Below are 18,800 nucleotides of genomic sequence, written 5' to 3' on the forward strand. Positions count from 1 at the left end.
TGCTGCTTCACAGCGCCAACGACCCAGGTTCGATTCCCGGCTCGGTTCACTGTCTGCACGGAGTCTGCACGTTCTCCCCCTGTGTCTGCGTGGGTTTCCTCCGGGTGCTCCGGTTCCCTCCCACAAGTCCCGAAAGACGTGCTTGTTGGGTGAATTGGACATTCTGAATTCTCCCTCCGTGTACCCGAACAGGCGCCGGAATGTGGCGACGAGGGGATTTTCACAGTAACTTCATTGCAGTGTTAATGTAAGCCTACTTGTGACACTAATAAAGGTTATTATTATAGAGAGAGAGTTATAATTTCAGTTCACTGACTTCATCAGAATACGCGGTCTAGACTGTGTCAAGTTAAGCAAATTTGAACCCCCACAAGTAAAAACATCTGCGAAAAGGTTACAACGTCATAGTTTTGCCATCCTTGCTCTATGAAAACACCTTATGATTTTGAATACCTGATAAGTGCGAGGTGATTCATTTTGGTAGGACAAATTTAGAGCCGTGAAGAAGGCCTATAGTGTGTTAGCGTTTATTAACAGGGCTTGAGTTTAAGAGCCGCGGGGTTATGCTGCAACTGTACATGACCCTGGTGAGACCACATTTGGAGTATTGTGTGCAGTTCTGGTCACCTCATTATGGGAAGGATGTGGAAGCATTGGAAAGGGTGCAAAGGAGATTTACCAGCTTGCTGCCTGGATTGGAGGGTAGGTCTTATGAGGAAAGGTTGAGGGAGCTAGGGCTTTTCTCTTTGGAGCAAAGGAGGATGAGAGGCGACTTAATAGAGGTTTATAAGATGATGAGAGAGATAGATAGAGTGGACGTTCAGAGACTATTTCCTCGGGTGGATGTAGCTGTCACAAGGGGGCATAAGTATGAGGTTCAGGGTGGGAGATATAGGAGGGATGTCCGAGGTAGGTTCTTTACTCAGAGAGTGGTTAGGGTGTGGAATGGACTGCCTGCTGTGATAGTGGAGTCGGACACTTTAGGAACTTTCAAGCGGTTATTGGATAGGCACATGGAGCACACCAGAATGACAGGGAGTGGGATAGCTTGATCTTGGTTTCGGACAAAGCTCGGCACAACATCGAGGGCCGAAGGGCCTGTTCTGTGCTGTACTGTTCTATGTTCTATAATACCTCTGTTAAACCTCCCCCTCAACCTGCTCTGCTTTGAGAACAATCCCAGCTTCTCCAGTCTCTCCACAAGTCCTCCAACAAACTCCTCTGCACCCTCTCCTATTAGGCCTTCCTAAAGTGCAGTGCCAGGATTGAGCACAATACTCCAGCCGAGGGGCTTAACCATGGGACACGGCGGACGCACACCCATCGACAACTTAACCGTAGGACACGGCGGACACACACCCATCGACAACTTAACCGTAGGACACGGCGGACACACACCCATCGACAACTTAACCGTAGGACACGGCGGACGCACACCCATCGACAACTTAACCGTAGGACACGGCGGACACACACCCATCGACAACTTAACCGTAGGACACGGCGGACGCACACCCATCGACAACTTAACCGTAGGACACGGCGGACGCACACCATCGACAACTTAGCGATGCAGAGTAAATGGTTTAAAGCGACTCACGAGGAAACAGATCACAAACAAGTACTTTTTGGGAGGGAAATGGAGAAACGTAGGAGCGAAAGGCCGAACGAAGCAAAGTGCAAAGAACAAAGAAAAGTACAGCACAGGAACAGGCCCTTCGGCCCTCCAAGCCCGTGCCGGCCATGCTGCCCGACTAAACTACAATCTTCTACACTTCCTGGGTCTGTATCCCCCTATCCCCATCCTATTCATGTATTTGTCAAGATGCCCCTTAAATGTCACTATCGTCCCTGCTTCCACCACCTCCTCCGGCAGCGAGTTCCAGGCACCCACTACCCTCGGTGTAAAAAACTTGCCTCGTACATCTACTCTAAACCTTGCCCCTCGCACCTTAAACCTACGCCCCCTAGTAATTGACCCCTCTACCCCGGGGAAAAGCCTCTGACTATCCACGCGGTCTATGCCCCTCATAATTTTTGCAGACGGAAGAATCCGGAGTTCCCGCGCGATTTTTTTAATACTCACTTTTGTGACCATTCTATGTTCATGCCCGACTGCTGCGAGAAAGCCTGCAGCATTTCCTGCTGAGGCGCGGTGAGGGTGGGCACCGGACTGCTCGATGGCGTGGGCGCTGGGGTCACAAAGGCTTTGCGGATCTCCTCGGTGGTGGCGTTCCTGATGAACAGCTGGTCATTCACAATGCAGAGTCTGTGTAAAAGGGAGACGGGGAGGAGGAGGGGGGGACAGTCCAATGTAGCGTCAAGACAAGAAAGCGGCTACTCGCGATCTGCATTTGCTCCCCGATTAAAAATATCAGTACTGAAAACAGGGGAAATTCAACATAAGCAACAGGAACAGACCCCCAGCCCCGCAATCCCCTGCCCCGGCGACATAAACGCACATTTATTCTCTCCCAAAAGCTCAGACGGAAATACAGGGACGCAGGAGCCGGCCATTCCAGCCCATCGGGCCTGCACCGCCGTTCAGTCCCGCAGTGCCACTTTCCTGCGCTATCCCCAAATCCCATCGTGCCGTGAAAGGGCAGCACAGTGGTTAGCACAGTTGCTTCACAGCTCCAGGGTCTGATTCCCAGGCTTGGGTCACTGTCTGCGCGGAGTCTGCACGTCCCCCCCCCCCCCCCCGTGTCTGCGTGGGTTTCGTCCGGGCGCTCCGGTTTCCTCCCACAGTCCAAAGATGTGCAGGTTGGGTCGATTGTGATAAATTGCCCTCAAGTGTCCAAAAAGGTTGGGTGGGCTTACTCGGTTACAGGGATAGGGTGGAAGCGTGGGCTTAAGTGGGGTGCTTGTTCCAAAGGCCAGTGCAGACTCGGTGGGCCGAATGGCCTCCTTCTGCACTGTAAATTCTATGATTAGTGTCCTGAAATCTACCCATCTCTGCCTTCCTGTCGGTTCTGATTTCATTCCAATATCGCAGCTGCCCTTTTGAGCCAAAGCGAGCAGAGAAACGAGTAAATGCATGCTAGCCCGGAGGACATAACTGCGCACGGGGAAGGGAAAAAAACAACTTACCCTGCATTCCCAGCAGGCACGGCAATGAACACTCTCGAGAAGGCCCTCACAGATTCCCTGGATTTACTGTCCACTGATGGAAAATCAAGGTTCGTTAAAGCGCTACTCTCCGAGAACCCGAATAAAAAGTTCGCTTTGAAAATTTAAGCGGTAAATTCATCACGTTTCACACACCTTCTTTGAAGACTCCATGCACTGTAAAACAGAGTAGTGTATTCTGAAACAGAAACAGGTTATTGTGTTACGTACGGCGGGCCAGCTCAGGCTCAGTGGCAGCAATCGCAGCAGAGTTAGAGAGTTAGGGGGTTCAGGTCTTGTTCCAGAGGGTCAGGCACAGGCTCTGAGCCGACATTCACGGCACCCACACTGAGGGAGTGCTGCACTGCCGTCTTTCGGTTGGGCTGTTAGACTGAGGCCCCTCTCAAGTGGATGTAAAAAAAAAAAAAAACGCCATGACCACGACTGGAAGAGCAGTGGGGGGTTCTTCATGGTGCACTGGGGCCAATATTTATCCCTCAACACACGTCAGTAAAATAGATTAGCTGGCCATTGCCACAATGCTGGTAGTGGGAGCTGGCTGTGCGCACACTGGCGACTTGTTTCCAACACTGCTCCACTTCGGAAGATGTTCAGGGATGTTTTGGAAGTTGCTGTCTAAATCGGAGTCTTTCCTTCTTTGCGCAACATTGAAAGAGTATTGAAAGGGCAGCACGGTGGTGCAGTGGGTTAGCCCTGCTGCCTCAAGGCGCCGAGGTCCTGGGTTCGATCCCGGCTCTGGGTCACTGTCCCGTGTGGAGTTTGCACATTCTCCCCGTGTTTGTGTGGGTTTCGCCCCCACAACCCAAAGATGTGCAGGGCAGGTGGATTGGCCGCGCTAAATTGCCCCTTCATTGGGAAAAAATGAATTGGGTACTCTCAATGATTTTTTTTTTTATAAAAGAGTACTGAATAACGTGAATTCTCAAATTAGGGGCGGCAGGGTAGTTAGCACAGCTGCCTCACAGCGGCAGGAATCCAGCATCAATTCCGACCTTGGGCGACTGCCTGTGTGGGAGCCAGCACATTAGCATGGGCCTGGGTAGGGTGCTCTTTCGGAGGGTCAGTGCAGACTCAATGGGCCGAATGGCCTCCTTCTGCGCTATAGGGGTTCTATGATTCTAGACTGGGTTTGCAGAAGTCGTCAGAAAACCAAACTCGCTGTCAACTGCCTCCCTGATGTGGGTGTATCTGCCCAAGGACAGGAGCCACCGTCTTTAGCCCAAAACTTTCACTCCACGTGACAGCAAGACATAGCTGACATTGGACCCTGACAGCATTCTGGCAATATTATAAAAGACTTGTGCTCCAGACCTAGTCACCCCCCTTAATTATTCCAGTACAGCTACAAACACTGCCATCTACCTACCATGGGAACGTGCCCAGGCAAGTCCTGTTCACAAAAAGCATGTCAAACCCAATCCAGCCAATTGCCGACCCATTAGTCTACTCTCAATCACAGAGAAAGTGATGAGGCGCGAGTCACAGTGCTATCAAGTGGCACTTACTCGGCAATAATTTGCTCACTCACGTTTCAGTTTGGGCTCCTAACCTCATTACTGTCTTTGTTCAAACAGGGACAAACAAGCTGAATTCCACAGGTTGGGTGAGAGCAGCTGCCCTTGGCACCATTAGACAGAGTGTGGCATGATGGAGCCCTTGCAAACTTGAAGTCAATAGGAATCAGGGGGGAAACCCTCCGCTGGTTGGAATCAAAGTTAGTACAAAGGAAGATGTCTGTGGTGGTTGGAGGCCAATCACCTCGGTTCCTGAAGGAGTTCCTCAGAATAGTGTCCTAGGCCCTACTGCTGCTTCATAATGGCCTTCCCCCCGATGGAGGTCAGAAATGGGGATATTCACTGATGATTGCATAGTGCACTGAACAACATTGAGGCTTAGCATGATCAATGGCAAGTAACATTTAGGCCACACATGCCCCAGGCAATGACCATCGGGTATTTACAGTACCCAATTCATTTTTTCCATTTAAGGAGCAATTTAGCGTGGCCAATCCATCTACCCTGCACATCTTTTGGGTGGTGGGGGCGAATCCCATGCAAGCACGGGGAGAATGTGCAAACTCCACACGGACAGTGACCCAGAGCCGGGATCGAACCTGGGACCTCAGCGCTGTGAGGCAGCAGTGCTAACCACTGCGCCACCGTGCTGCCCGTCAATGACCATTCCTAATGAAAGAATCTGCCCACCTACCCTTGATATTGAATAGCATCACTTCCTTTGTTAGGCCACACTTGGAGTATAGTGTTCAATTCTGGTCGCCACACTACCAGAAGGATGTGGAGGCTTTAGAGAGGGTGCAGAAGAGATTTACCAGAATGTTGCCTGCTATGGAGGGCATTAGCTATGAGGAGCGATTGAATAAACTTGGTTTGTTCTCACTGGAACGAAGGAGGTTGAGGGGAGACCTGATAGAGGTATACAAAATTATGAGGGGCATAGACAGAGTGGATAGTCAGAGGCTTTTCCCCAGGGTAGAGGGGTCAATTACTAGGGGGCATAGGTTTAAGGTGAGAGGGGCAAGGTTTAGAGTAGATGTACGAGGCAAGTTTTTTACGCAGAGGGTAGTGGGTGCCTGGAACTCTCTACCGGAGGAGGTAGTGGAAGCAGGGACGATAGGGACATTTAAGGGGCATCTTGACAAATATATGAATAGGATGGGAATAGAAGGATACGGACCCAGGAAGTGTAGAAGATTGTAGTTTAGTCGGGCAGTATGGTCGGCACGGGCTTGGAGGGCCGAAGGGCCTGTTCCTGTGCTGTACATTTCTTTGTTCTTTGTTGTTCTTTGACAGCACCTTCCAACCCCTCTACCAACTAGTAAAACAAAGGCAGCGGATACTATGGAAATTCCACCACCTGCAAGTTCCCCTCCGAGTTGAATACCAACCGGACTTGGAAAGATATTTGTTGTTCCTTCACCGCCGCTTCTAAAAATCTTGGGATGGACAACAAATGCTAGCCTTGCCTGCGGCACTCCCACCACACAAATACATTTTTAAAGACGAGCCAAGATTCCCATGTGGGATGGAGACACTCCACTAGAAAGATGCCCAGGCTAGGGTGGCATGGTGGTTAGCACTGCTGCCGCATGCGCTGAGGACCTGGGTTCGATCCCAGCCCTGGGTCACTGTCCGTGGGGAGTTTGCACAATCTCCCCGTGGCTGCGTGGGTCTCACCCCCACAACCCAAAGATGTGCACCGTAGGTGCGTAGGCCACGCTAAATGAAAATGAAATGAAAATCGCTTATTGTCGCAAGTCGGCTTCAATGAAGTTACTGTGAAAAGCCCCTCGTCGCCACATTCCGGCGCCTGTTCGGGGAGGCTGTTACAGGAATTGAACCGTGCTGCTGGCCTGCCTTGGTCTGCTTTCAAAGCCAGCGATTTAGCCCTGTGCTAAACAGCCCCTGGTAAATTGGCCCTTAATTTAAAAAAATAATAATTGGGTACTCCAAATTTAAAAAGAAAGATCCCCAGGCTGGGAGTGAGGGAAGGGTGATGTTGGAGCTGTACAGGGCCACAACTGGAAAATATAGAGAACAGATAGTTTATAAAATAACCTCACTGGCAATGTACACAGAATGCACAGCTCATCAAAAACCTAAGCAAAAGGCAGACAACAGGTCTAAATTGAAAATCGCTTATTGTCACAAGTAGGCTTCAAATGAAGTTACTGTGAAAAGCCCCTAGTCGCCACATTCCGGCGCCTTGGTCTGCTTTCAAAGCCAGCGATTTAGCCCTGTGCTAAACAGCCCCTAAAGATGTTAAACTTGCAGAGATGAGGGAGAGGCAAGCAGAGAGATGTGCAGAGGAAGCCCAAAGGCGAGCAACCCCAAAAGGATTCACAGTGGGCGCTACCCTTGTATCACATAGTAGCTCCTTCATCATCACTGGGCCAAAACGCTGGGACTCCCTGCTGAAACAGCACTGTCAAACCCCCCCCACCTTCCCCAGACGGATGCCTCGTCTTTATAGGTGGCGAGTGTGGGGAAGTGCTGTCGGAGGAGCCTTCGTGGGTGACTGCAGTGCGTCCTGTCGATGGTCGACAAGGCTGTCAAGTGGTGGAATGTTTAAAGTGGCTGTGGTGTCGATCCGGATGTCGATCCACCTCAGGATAGGTAACAATGTCAGCCTTTGCAGGAATGCTCACCTCCCAAGAACTGATTTTTAAAAAGAGATGTGGATCTGGGTTATTGATAACAAATATAAACAGTGGTCAGCATGTAAGGGTTTGCGCTGAGTCAGGGTTTTTTTTCTGGTCGAGAGAATAAAAAAAGAGTTTATACTCCGCCACCAACCTGCGAGCATTGCTGGAAATCTGCTGTGTGCGCGTACGAGACAAGGTTCGGAACAGGGGCACCAAGGAGTCACTGACACTATCTGTACCGATGTATACAACATCACCACCCAACACCGTGCGATCTAACTGCAGGAGGACTGACGACCTCTGGGAAGGAGGGGAGAGGGAGGGAATGGAAGATGGCACAGGGAATTAGCAGCATACCATGCACAAGCAGCTCTTCACTTACTGTTTGTGTGCTTACATCCACCACAAAGGAGGCTATGTCGTGTTGCGTCTTTGGGAGATCGTTGAGAAAGGCTACAACATTTAAGCGGGTGTGCTTCAGCAACTTTGCCCGGAGTGCTAGGAGCAAAAAGACGGAGCGGAGAGAAAGTTAATTGAAAGTTCAACCCGAAAACACCATTCACACCACTGCAGTAGTATCGTTCTGCATTTTAAAACACCACTTTATGAAAGCCTCTTGCTGGGTAGTTTCTTCCTCATACCTCACCACGTTGTCACGCCCAGTGAGACAGACTCTTTGCCCCCAAACTGACAATGACCCCAATCGGGATTTCGGCACATGGGGAGGATGACAGCACGCAGCGAGCGGCTCAGTGCAGTTTTCCACATATGGAGAGTGCGCTTTCCAATCAAGGTTGATCGACTGCAGGTCGCTCCGTCAGGTGATTCAGACAGGAGATGGGGATCGGAGGCAGCATCACCACATCGGGGGACAATTATCTCCCACTCTGCACCTCACTGCTCTGCACTACTGCGAGGAGAGCCTTTCAAAGCGTGAAAAGGGCTGTCGCGGTCGCGTCCCTGGTGAGACCAGCTAGGTGATATACAATGCTTGCTTAATGTGAGGGAACACCTTAGCTAACAGCCCATTCCCCACATTCATCATCCACCACATACATGAAGCATTTAAATCTAAGCTGTCTGTGTACCTTCCCACAGTCGAAACCTAGGGCACCTGGCTCTAGAAACTGTGGTAATTAATATTATAGGGGCTCAACTGGTTGCTTCCTTTAAGGGTCTTAATCATACGTCCCTTCAGCATTCACTTCTCCCGAGAAAACCTGCTCTTTAGCTTCAGGGCTCAGGCACGGTCAGTTGAGTATTAGTTCAATTGCTCTGTGACCTTCCCTTTCACCAGCTGCGGCGTTTAGCTCCTCCTCCCAGCTCTGCCACACTCGTCTCGCATCACCCTCCCACATCCACTGCAGCTCGTCAGCCACCGGCCCTCATCCAACTCCGACTAGGCCGACCCCGCTTTCAGCTGCCTCCACTTGGCCCTCACCCAACTCCGACTAGGCCGACCCCGCTTTCAGCTGCCTCCACTTGGCTCTCTCGGGGAGATCTCGGCAGCTTTTCAGCTCTGATCAAATGGCTAAAATACTGATTCTTTTTCTGGATCTCACAGTTAACGAGATTTTGTTTGCTTTGGCCATTTTGAGCATCTCATTTGTCTTATTGTCCTGGATGTGGAAATTCTTTGCATCCACATTTCAATGGCCTCCATTTCTTTTCCTATAGATCTGTGCGTTGAGGCAGACAGGAAAGTGGGTAGAATGTGGCAAAGGTTTTTATTTTCCTTCTTAGAAGCTGGATTTCTAGTTAACACACCCTTCCACCATCACAAAATTACTGCTGGCTAACTCCATCCTTCTAACCTCAGCATCACATCTGCCATCTAATCATCTGACCTAAATATACAAACCTATCTCCTCATCCCAGCGAGCCCACATCCACTTCAATCGCCACTCGAGTTTCTTCTAATGTTTTCCTTCTAGCTGCCAGTTTTTGCCTTTGCCCAGAGGGGCCCTGGGTGGAGCGGCTGCCAGAGGAGCGGGGGGCCCTGGGTGGAGCGGCTTCCAGAGGGGCGAGGGGCCCTGGGTGGAGCAGCTGCCAGAGGGGCGAGGGGCCCTGGGCGGAGCGGCTGCCAGAGGGGCGAGGGGCCCTGGGTGGAGCGGCTGCCAGGGGGGCGAGGGGCCCTGGGTGGAGCAGCTGCCAGAGGAGCGGGGGGCCCTGGGCGGAGCGGCTGCCAGAGGAGCGGGGGGCCCTGGGTGGAGCGGCTGCCAGGGGGGCGAGGGGCCCTGGGTGGAGCAGCTGCCAGAGGAGCGGGGGGCCCTGGGTGGAGCGGCTTCCAGAGGGGCGAGGGGCCCTGGGTGGAGCAGCTGCCAGAGGGGCGAGGGGCCCTGGGTGGAGCGGCTTCCAGAGGGGCGAGGGGCCCTGGGCGGAGCGGCTTCCAGAGGAGCGAGGGGCCCTGGGTGGAGCGGCTGCCAGAGGAGCGGGGGGCCCTGGGCGGAGCGGCTTCCAGAGGGGCGAGGGGCCCTGGGTGGAGCGGCTTCCAGAGGAGCGAGGGGCCCTGGGTGGAGCGGCTGCCAGAGGAGCGGGGGGCACTGGGTGGAACGGCTGCCAGAGGAGCGGGGGGCCCTGGGCGGAGCAGCTGCCAGAGGAGCGAGGGGCCCTGGGCGGAGCGGCTGCCAGAGGAGCGAGGGGCCCTGGGTGGAGCAGCTGCCAGAGGAGCGAGGGGCCCTGGGCGGAACGGCTGCCAGAGGAGCGGGGGGCCCTGGGCGGAACGGCTGCCAGAGGAGCGGGGGGCCCTGGGCGGAGCAGCTGCCAGAGGAGCGAGGGGCCCTGGGCGGAGCGGCTGCCAGAGGAGCGAGGGGCCCTGGGTGGAGCGGCTGCCAGAGGAGCGAGGGGCCCTGGGTGGAGCGGCTGCCAGAGGAGCGAGGGGCCCTGGGCGGAGCGGCTGCCAGAGGAGCGAGGGGCCCTGGGCGGAACGGCTGCCAGAGGAGCGGGGGGCCCTGGGCGGAGCGGCTGCCAGAGGAGCGAGGGGCCCTGGGCGGAACGGCTGCCAGAGGAGCGGGGGGCCCTGGGCGGAGCGGCTGCCAGAGGAGCGGGGGGCCCTGGGCGGAGCGGCTGCCAGAGGAGCGAGGGGCCCTGGGTGGAGCGGCTGCCAGAGGAGCGAGGGGCCCTGGGCGGAGCGGCTGCCAGAGGAGCCCCCTTCTACCCTCTCTACAATTATACCTTTCCAGCCTGGCTGCTTTTACCCCATCCTTCGGTCTTCTCATTCTGGCCTCTTGGGGAACCTCTGTCCCCTGCATTTCTTGGCAGAATATCCAGTCACCTGCCCTGAGGGACTCCCTTTCTGAACCTCCTCTGCCTCCACTCCTCTCGTCACCCTCTTGAGAAACTTTAAATCTCTTCTTTCCACTCAAGCTATCGGATAACTCCGAAACTCTCTCTCCCAGGTTCAATATTCCCGTTCTCTCTCTGCTAATTTGGAACGTGCACTGGTTAAATATTGAAGGCAGCATACAAGTGCAAGTTGCTGCAGGCTAGTCAGCTGTGCAGGGGGATGAGAGTGGAATCCGATCCTACATTTATCTCCCCCCGCCTTCCCCCCCCCCCCCCCACACAGACACAGACACAGACACAGACACACAGCTCGCTCGATAGCCCAAGGAAACTAGGCCAATGTGAAAACTCGACAAGGTTATGACCCGGGGCCGGGACCGAACCCGGGTCCTCGCCGCACGAGGCAGCAGTGCTCACCACTGCGTCAACGTGCCGCCCTTCAAATAGCAAAATGAATCGCCTCGACGGTGCAGCATTCAATAATGCAGACTGCGCGGAGGGGCTGCGAGGCTGGACTGTGCGGAGTTAGCGAGTGGCCGTGATAAATTGCCCTTAAGTGACCAAAAAAGGTTAGGAGGGGTTATTGGGTCACAGGGATAGGGTGGAAGTGGGTGGGTGCAGACTCGATGGGCTGAACAGCCTCCTTCTGCACTGTACGTTTTATATTCTATATTCCTGTCCAGGGGTGCTACTATCGGCCTCACTGCCTCCACAATAACAAGTCACCGGAGCTCCCGTTTACTTCACGCGGTTAGAGACCCCCCCCCCACAGAGCATTCACACAGGGACGGCCACTCTAGCTAGATCGGAGTTCGCAGGAAGCAGGTCTGAGTCAGCGTTTCTTTCAGGGAGCCAGAGTGAAGGGGTGGGGGGGGGGGGGAGAATTCTGAGACTTCTCCCTTATCAAAGGGCAGATTATTCTAATCGTGGGGCAGTACAGGCAGATAAGATTGCTGTTAATAGAGGACAAATATATCCTGGTATAACCGAGGCACGGACTGCAGCAAAAAACAATGCAACATTTCACAAACACACAGAGGCTGGCTTTGGAAAGTGGTGGCAGATACAGCAGTTAATATGAAGCCCAGTCGCGACAAGCGGACGGACATGCCACACAATAGGCATTTGCATCCTTGTGCTGGGCTCTATCACGAGCCACTGATAATCTCGGTTTGAAGTCGACTTTGAAGTCGAGTGACTCATACAGAGAAGAAATCAAACATTGCGAGGAGACGTTGACCTTTCTCGAACGCTGTTGTTTACGACTCCGTTCCTTAGTGAGCCACATGATCAGTTTAAACCTGGACTTCTCTGCCCCATTCGAAAAGAGCCATCGTCCGGCCTCTATCGCCGACCACTTGCGTCATCAGCGTCTGCTGCGACGGGACCTTCCCGCTATTTAAAATCGGCAACTGAAATGGGTTACATGGACTTTACAGTGCAGGAGGCCGTTCGGCCCATCGAGTCTGCACCGGCTCTTGGAAAGAGCACCCTATCCAACCCCACACCCTCACCCTATCCCCATAACCCAGTAACCCCACCCAACACTAAGGGCAATTTTGGACACTAAGGGCAATTTATCACGGCCAATCCACCTAACCCGCACATCTTTGGACTGTGGGAGGAAACCGGAGCACCCGGAGGAAACCCACGCAGACACGGGGAGGATGTGCAGACTCCGCACAGACAGTGACCCAAGCCGGGAATCGAACCTGGGACCCTGGAGCTGTGAAGCAATTGTGCTAACCACCGTACTACCGTGCTGCCCGGGTTGAACGCGGAGGAATTCTTTGGAAAGGAAGCGATTGGCGTTTCCCCTCCCACAGCAGCCAGGTTGGAGCACCTTGCACAGGCAGCAGTGTGTTTGAGGCACGAAAAGAAATGAGCATTTCACTTACTTGGGTCCTTCAGTCTCCGGACATTCCTGCTCTCCTTGAAATACTCTCCCAGGCTGCTCCTGTTTGGAGACAACATCGTTATGTGAGGACACTCAAACGCAGCTCATGCTAAACTGGGATAGTGGTTTCCCCCCCCCATGCACAAAACCAGAGTGGAAATGTGCGGCAAAAGGCTCTGTTATAAATACGCCCCCCTTCTCGGCCCGCAGTGAAAAGCCCGACCCACTTCTCGACCCTCGGATAGGGGCTCTTCCCATGTGGAAGCGCGTGTTCCCTTTCACCCTCTGCAGGGAGGTGCCTGCCCCACAGGGAGGAGGGAGCCGCCCCGCTTCTCTCCACGTGTGGAGTTTAATGGCATCCTCCTCCCTTCCAATACGGGCCAGTACTAATGCTCCCCCTTCCCCTCCACACTATGTAGCCTCGCTATCACTCTCTCACCGCCCCACTTCCTCACGTCAGGGGATGCTTTGGCCTTTTCTTGCCCCCTACCTAGGATTGCGTAACCGAGATTGTGGGGAACTCGATGAGTGGGTGACAGTCCCGCAGACCTTCTCTCTCCTGCTCCATAGCTTGGGCCTGCACATCGTGCATTAAGTTCATCTCCCGTATCACTCTCGTGAGACAAATACTTTGCCTGAAGGTAACAAACCTGGCAGGGTTCTGCGGCGAAAAGGGAATACTCAGCGAGCAGCAGGCCATATCGTGGTAGGCATCGAGCAGCCCTTGCCTGTCTGTCGAATCGTAAACTAAATAGTACCTGCGAAGGCAAGAGGAACAAAGTCAGGGTGGGTCTTTACTTTCCTCGGGTTAGTCAGCGCGGGTCGGGAAAGATGGGTTAGGAACGAGGCTGGAGGCCACAACTGCTAACCCTGGAGCAACCATGGGCGGTTCGCCCGATTTGCTGCCTCGCCCGCTTCCTGGTTGAAAACGAGGTGCCAGGGGAATGTGAAACACGAGGTAGCCTTTACTGCAGACTCCTTTCCACCAGGAACCAGGCGAGGTTCGTTAAACAGACTAGACTAATCAACTGCACTAAACGCTGAAGCGTGGGAACTTCTTTGGTCGACTTCAAACCAGGTTTTGTGAAGGGTAGGTCGTGCCTCACAAATCTTATTGAGTTCTTTGAGAAGGTGACCAAACAGGTGGACGAGGGTAAAGCAGTTGATGTGGTGTATATGGATTTCAGTAAAGCGTTTGATAAGGTTCCCCACAGTAGGCTATTGCAGAAAATACGGAGGCATGGGATTCAGGGTGATTTAGCAGTTTGGATCAGAAATTGGCTAGCTGGAAGAAGGCAAAGGGTGGTGGTTGATGGGAAATGTTCACACTGGAGTCCAGTTACTAGTGGTGTACCACAAGGATCTGTTTTGGGGCCACTGCTGTTTGTCATTTTTATAAATGACCTGGAGGATGGCGTAGAAGGATGGGTGAGTAAATTTGCAGATGACACTACAGTCGGTGGAGTTGTGGACAGTGCGGAAGGATGTTACAAGTTACAGAGGGACATAGATAAGCTACAGCGCTGGGCTGAGAGGTGGCAAATGGAGTTTAATGCAGAAAAGTGTGAAGTGATTCATTTTGGAAGGAATAACAGGAAGACAGAGTACTGAGCTAATGGTAAGATTCTTGGCAGTGTGGATGAGCAGAGCGATCTCGGTGTCCATGTACATAGATCCCTGAAAGTTGCCACCCAGGTTGAGAGGGTTGTTAAGAAGGCGTACGGTGTGTTAGCTTTTATTGGTAGAGGGATTGAGTTTCGGAGCCATGAGGTCAACACTCTGGTGTGGCCGCATTTGGAGTATTGCGTGCAATTCTGGTCGCCGCATTATAGGAAGGATGTGGAAGCATTGGAAAGGGTGCAGAGGAGATTTACCAGAATGCTGCCTGGTATGGAGGGAAGATCTTATGAGGAAAGGCAGAGGGACTTGAGGCTGTTTTCGTTAGAGAGAAGGTGGTTAAGAGGTGACTTAATTGAAGCATATAAGATGATCAGAGGATTGGGTAGGGTGGACAGTGAGAGCCTTTTTCCTCGGATGGTGATGTCTAGCACGAGGGGACATAGCTTTAAATTGAGGGGAGATAGATATAGGACAGATGTCAGAGGTAGGTTCTTTACTCCGAGAGTAGTAAGGGCGCGGAATGCCCTGTCTGCAACAGTAGTGGACTCGCCAACACTAAGAGCATTCAAATGGTCATTGGATAGACATATGGACGATAAGGGAATAGTGTAGATGGGCTTTAGAGTGGTTTCACAGGTCGGCGCAACATCGCGGGCTGAAGGGCCTGTACTGCGCTGTAATGTTCTATGTTCTATGTAGAAGGTTGCGTAACTCGAATATGCTAATTTCAGATGAAGCTTTCCTTGCTTCTGGGAACGTGTAAATCCCCCTTTAACGCATTTGTCCCCACGAGAGTAGAGGATAGGCCTTCAGCTCACGTCTTTTCTCTCACGCAGGTGACCCGTATCTAGTTTAAAACCTTTCTTCAGGCCAGTAGCTGCTCGGTAATTCTCCAGACCGGACACCATGTTTTTGATCACTCTGGTGCTTTTCCATTTTTTAAACAAACAAAAAAAAAAGGGCCGTCACTCCCCCAGTTTTTGCAGAACGAACGTGCAAGTGTACTGCGCCTTCAACGTTGGAAAAGCGGCCCACGGGCTGTACGAAGAAGAAGGTCTTAAGGAGACTCCCGAAGGAGGGAAGAAAGGTGCGAGATAGATAGCTGGAGAGCTCCAGCAAGGGGATTTCACAGCTTACAGCCCGGGGAGCAACGGCGTGACCAACAACTCTCTAGGACTGGCCCCGAGTGTTCGGGAATTGCAGATCACTCGCCCAGGACACTGCTGTGTGCATCCCTGGCGAAAAATCAGCGCGACATTTAAAAAGAATTGTGTTTTTATTGTAAGTTTTGGTGCGCGCCACAAGCATGGACGTGTTGGCCGACTCATGGTCGCCGCGTGAGGGGAAAGTCATGTGGTGAAACTTCTAGAAATATGTTCAATCGCAGTTGGCAACCGTAGGACCATGGGTAAAAGTAATTAAAATGAGGGCGGCACATGCTACCAGGATTGAAGGGACACAAGAGATCTCCGAGGGCCAGTAGGAGGCAGCACGGTCCCGCGAGGATCCAAAAACAATTTTAAAGTGGGGGCGGTGTCAGGCCAGGAGCCAACGCAGCCATCGGCCGTAAGTTTGATGGGACTTGGGAGTGAACTGGGTTGCAGACAGAAGAGCTTTGGGTGAGATCAAGTCTTTGAAAGGTGGGGAGGCCAACTCGCAAAGGGCTGGAATAGGTTAGGTCGAAGGGGCGGTGAAGGCCAGGGATGAGCGTTTCAGCCACAGCTGTATTAAGGCATGGGCGCCGTCACCGAGGTGGAATTGGGCAGGGACTGGGCAGAGCGCAGCAAACGCTGACTCAGTCGCTGCCACATTGGTGCTAAAGTGCAAGCTGGGCTGTCCAGGCCGGTAACCTTAGCTGAAGGAGGGAAAACCCTCTGCACAAGCTGGTGGCCCGTCCCTGGGTCAGCGACACTCGGAGCACGTCACCGCAATGAAATCTGGCTGTGGTTTTGTTCCGATTATAGGTACCGTGACAGAGTCAGATGGACTAAACGCTTTGCACAAAAAACAAACATTTGTTAATCATATAACTTTAAATTTCAGATTCTAAAAGAGCTTTGTTGTTTACAATCAGAACTTCCCCTGGCTTGTTCTTAAACCTTATTCTAAGAACAAAGTGGGCCAGTTTCAATCCAACTTTTAACGTACACCCAGTTCAAATCAGAGATGCATTGCTCAAGCAACAAGTCGGCCTGAAACTGGTAAAAAAAATAGAACTCTAAACAGCTCGGAAGAGGAGTCGAAACTCACTTTCTCTCTTCACAGATGCTGCCAGGTCTGCCGAGGGTTTTCAACATCACCTGTTTTGATTGAGAACTGTAAATCTATTTGGCACTTCAAAACCTTTTGATAAATGTTTCCATTTATTAGCGCACACCAAAGATGACCACATATCTGAGGCCACGGGTACTTACTGTTGAATGAACCGTGATACAAGCACCTTGATTTCATCTGTACCAAAGTAACTCGCCTGTTAAAGGAAAATAAACAGCAGCTGAACGACATCTACTCACCCTGCCATTAATAATCACCGAGACTCGAACGTAACGAACATAGGGAAAAGAACTTGCATCAACATAGCATTTCATATTCCAAAATGCTTTAAACCCATGTGTCACTCCTGAAGGGCACAGTTGTGTCAGTAACTAAGGCAACCATCGTGCACACAGTACGATCACGCAGACAATAAATGATCAATTAATTTGCTTTTCCTGGCATTGTTTCAGGGAAGAGTTGGCCAGGACACTTGGAAAATATTCGTCTATTTGGGATTGCAGACGTGTTACCTGAAAAGACTGATCCAACAGCAGCCCCTTCAGGACTGTCCCAAACACGGCAATGCTTCTAGGGTATTCCACCGGCAGTGCCAGCTTGGACTATCCGCTTGAGTCTCCAGAATGGGACTTGAACACGCAACCTTCTGACTCAAGAGGCAAAAGTGCTACTGAAGGGCAGCACGGTGGCACAGTGGTTAGCAGTGTTGCCTACGGCGCTGAGGACCTGGGTTCGAGTCCCGGCCCTGGGTCACTGTCTGTGTGGAGTTTGCACCCCCCCCCCCCCCCCGTGTCTGCGTGGGTTTCGCCCCCACAACCCAAAAGATGTGCAGGACAGGTGGATTGGCCACGCTAAATTGCCCCTTAATTGGAAAAAATAATTGGGTACTCAATCATTGAACTCCCTTCCGAACAGCACGGTGGGTGTACCTACACCACACGGGACTGCGGCGGGTTGAAGATGGCGGCTCGCCCACCACCTTCTCAAGGGGCAATTAGGGATGGAGCGATAAATACTGGGCCCAGAAAACCCGTGTATGAATAGGGGGAAAAACTACTTTTAGCCGCAGGGTAGGGGAGAGTATTGGAGAAAATAATTAAACTAGGCGGCTGTAAACTTAACATGCAATTATTTTTGGAAATCCATAAAAATAAACGGCTTACGTTGACAGTGCCTTTTATATCCTTAGGATGGCCCCAGTGAATTTTTCAGCCAATGGAGGACTTTTGTGTGGGAAATGTGGCAGCTAATGTGCATAAAGCAAATCCCCACAAGCAGCAATGCGGTCATGGCCACATCATCTGTTTCTCGGTGAAGTTGGTTAAGGGATAAACAATGGCCAGGGAATAGCTCCCCACCCCCCCCCCCCCCTCACGCTGAGGGAATAGCTCCCCCCGCGAAGGAACAGACCCCTCCCCGCGAGGGAACAGGCCACTCCCCGCGAGGGAATAGCTCCCCCGCACGAGAGAACAGCCCTCTACCCGTGAGGGAATAGCCCCCTCCACGCAAAGGAATAACCCCCTCCCCGCGAGGGACTAGCCCCCCCCTCGCGAGGGAGTAGCCCCCCCTCGCGAGGGAGAAGCCCCCCCCGTGCTGATGGAACAGCCCCCACCCCACGAGGGAATAGCCCCCCCCCCACGAGGGAATAGCACCCTCGCCGCGAGGGACTAGCCCCCTCGCCGCGAGGGACTAGCCCCCTCCCCGTTCTGATGGAATAGCTCCCCCGCAAGGGAATAGCCTGCTCCCCACGAGGGAGTAGCCTGCTCCCCGCGAGGGACAAGCCCCCCCCGTGCTGATGGAATAGCCCCCTCCCCGCGAGGGAATAGCCCCCTCCCGGCAAGGAACTAGCCCCCCCGCGCTGAGGTAATAGCCGCCCCTCCCCCCACGCTGAGGGAATAGCTCCCACACTTCCCAATGAGGGAATAGCTCCCCCTCCCCACGCTGAGGGAATAGCTCCCCCACCACGCTGAGGGAATAGCTCCCCCCCCCCCCGCGCTGAAGGAATAGACCGCCCCCACTCCGCACTGAGGGAATAGCTCCCCCCCCTCCGTGCTGAGGGACTAGCTCCCCCACTCCGCGCTGAGGGAATAGCTCCCCCTCCTCCGTGCTGAGGAAATAGCTCCCCTCCCCCCTCGCTGAGGGAATAGCCCCCCCTCTCCCCGCGCTGAGGGAATAGCTCCCCTCCCCGCGCTGAGGGAATAACCCCCCCTCCCCCCGCGCTGAGGGAATAACCCCCCTCCCACCGCGCTGAGGGAATAGCTCCCTCTCCCCCCGCGCTGAGGGAATAGCCCCCCCTCGCTGAGGGAATAGTGCCCCCTCCCCCCGCGCTGAGGGAATAGCCCCCCTTCCCCGCACTGAGGGAGTAGCTCCCCCTCTCCCTGCGCTGAGGGAATAGCTCCACCCCTCCCCCCGCGCTGAGGGAGTAGCTCCCCC

General features: G+C 53.2%; 1 protein-coding gene across 1 annotated transcript in view; it reads right to left on the reverse strand.

The window, feature by feature from the left end:
• The window catches only part of LOC140399964 (nuclear RNA export factor 1-like), a 117,792-nt gene that overhangs the window by 9,920 nt on the left and 89,072 nt on the right, over nt 1-18,800 (reverse strand). The window contains 7 exon segments of the mRNA XM_072489457.1: nt 2,087-2,269; nt 3,091-3,163; nt 3,265-3,307; nt 7,674-7,789; nt 12,475-12,533; nt 13,124-13,231; nt 16,508-16,563. Coding sequence (XP_072345558.1) covers nt 2,087-2,269; nt 3,091-3,163; nt 3,265-3,307; nt 7,674-7,789; nt 12,475-12,533; nt 13,124-13,231; nt 16,508-16,563 — 638 coding nt within the window.

This window comes from Scyliorhinus torazame, chromosome 24 (assembly GCF_047496885.1).
Source record: "Scyliorhinus torazame isolate Kashiwa2021f chromosome 24, sScyTor2.1, whole genome shotgun sequence".
Taxonomy (NCBI): domain Eukaryota; kingdom Metazoa; phylum Chordata; class Chondrichthyes; order Carcharhiniformes; family Scyliorhinidae; genus Scyliorhinus; species Scyliorhinus torazame.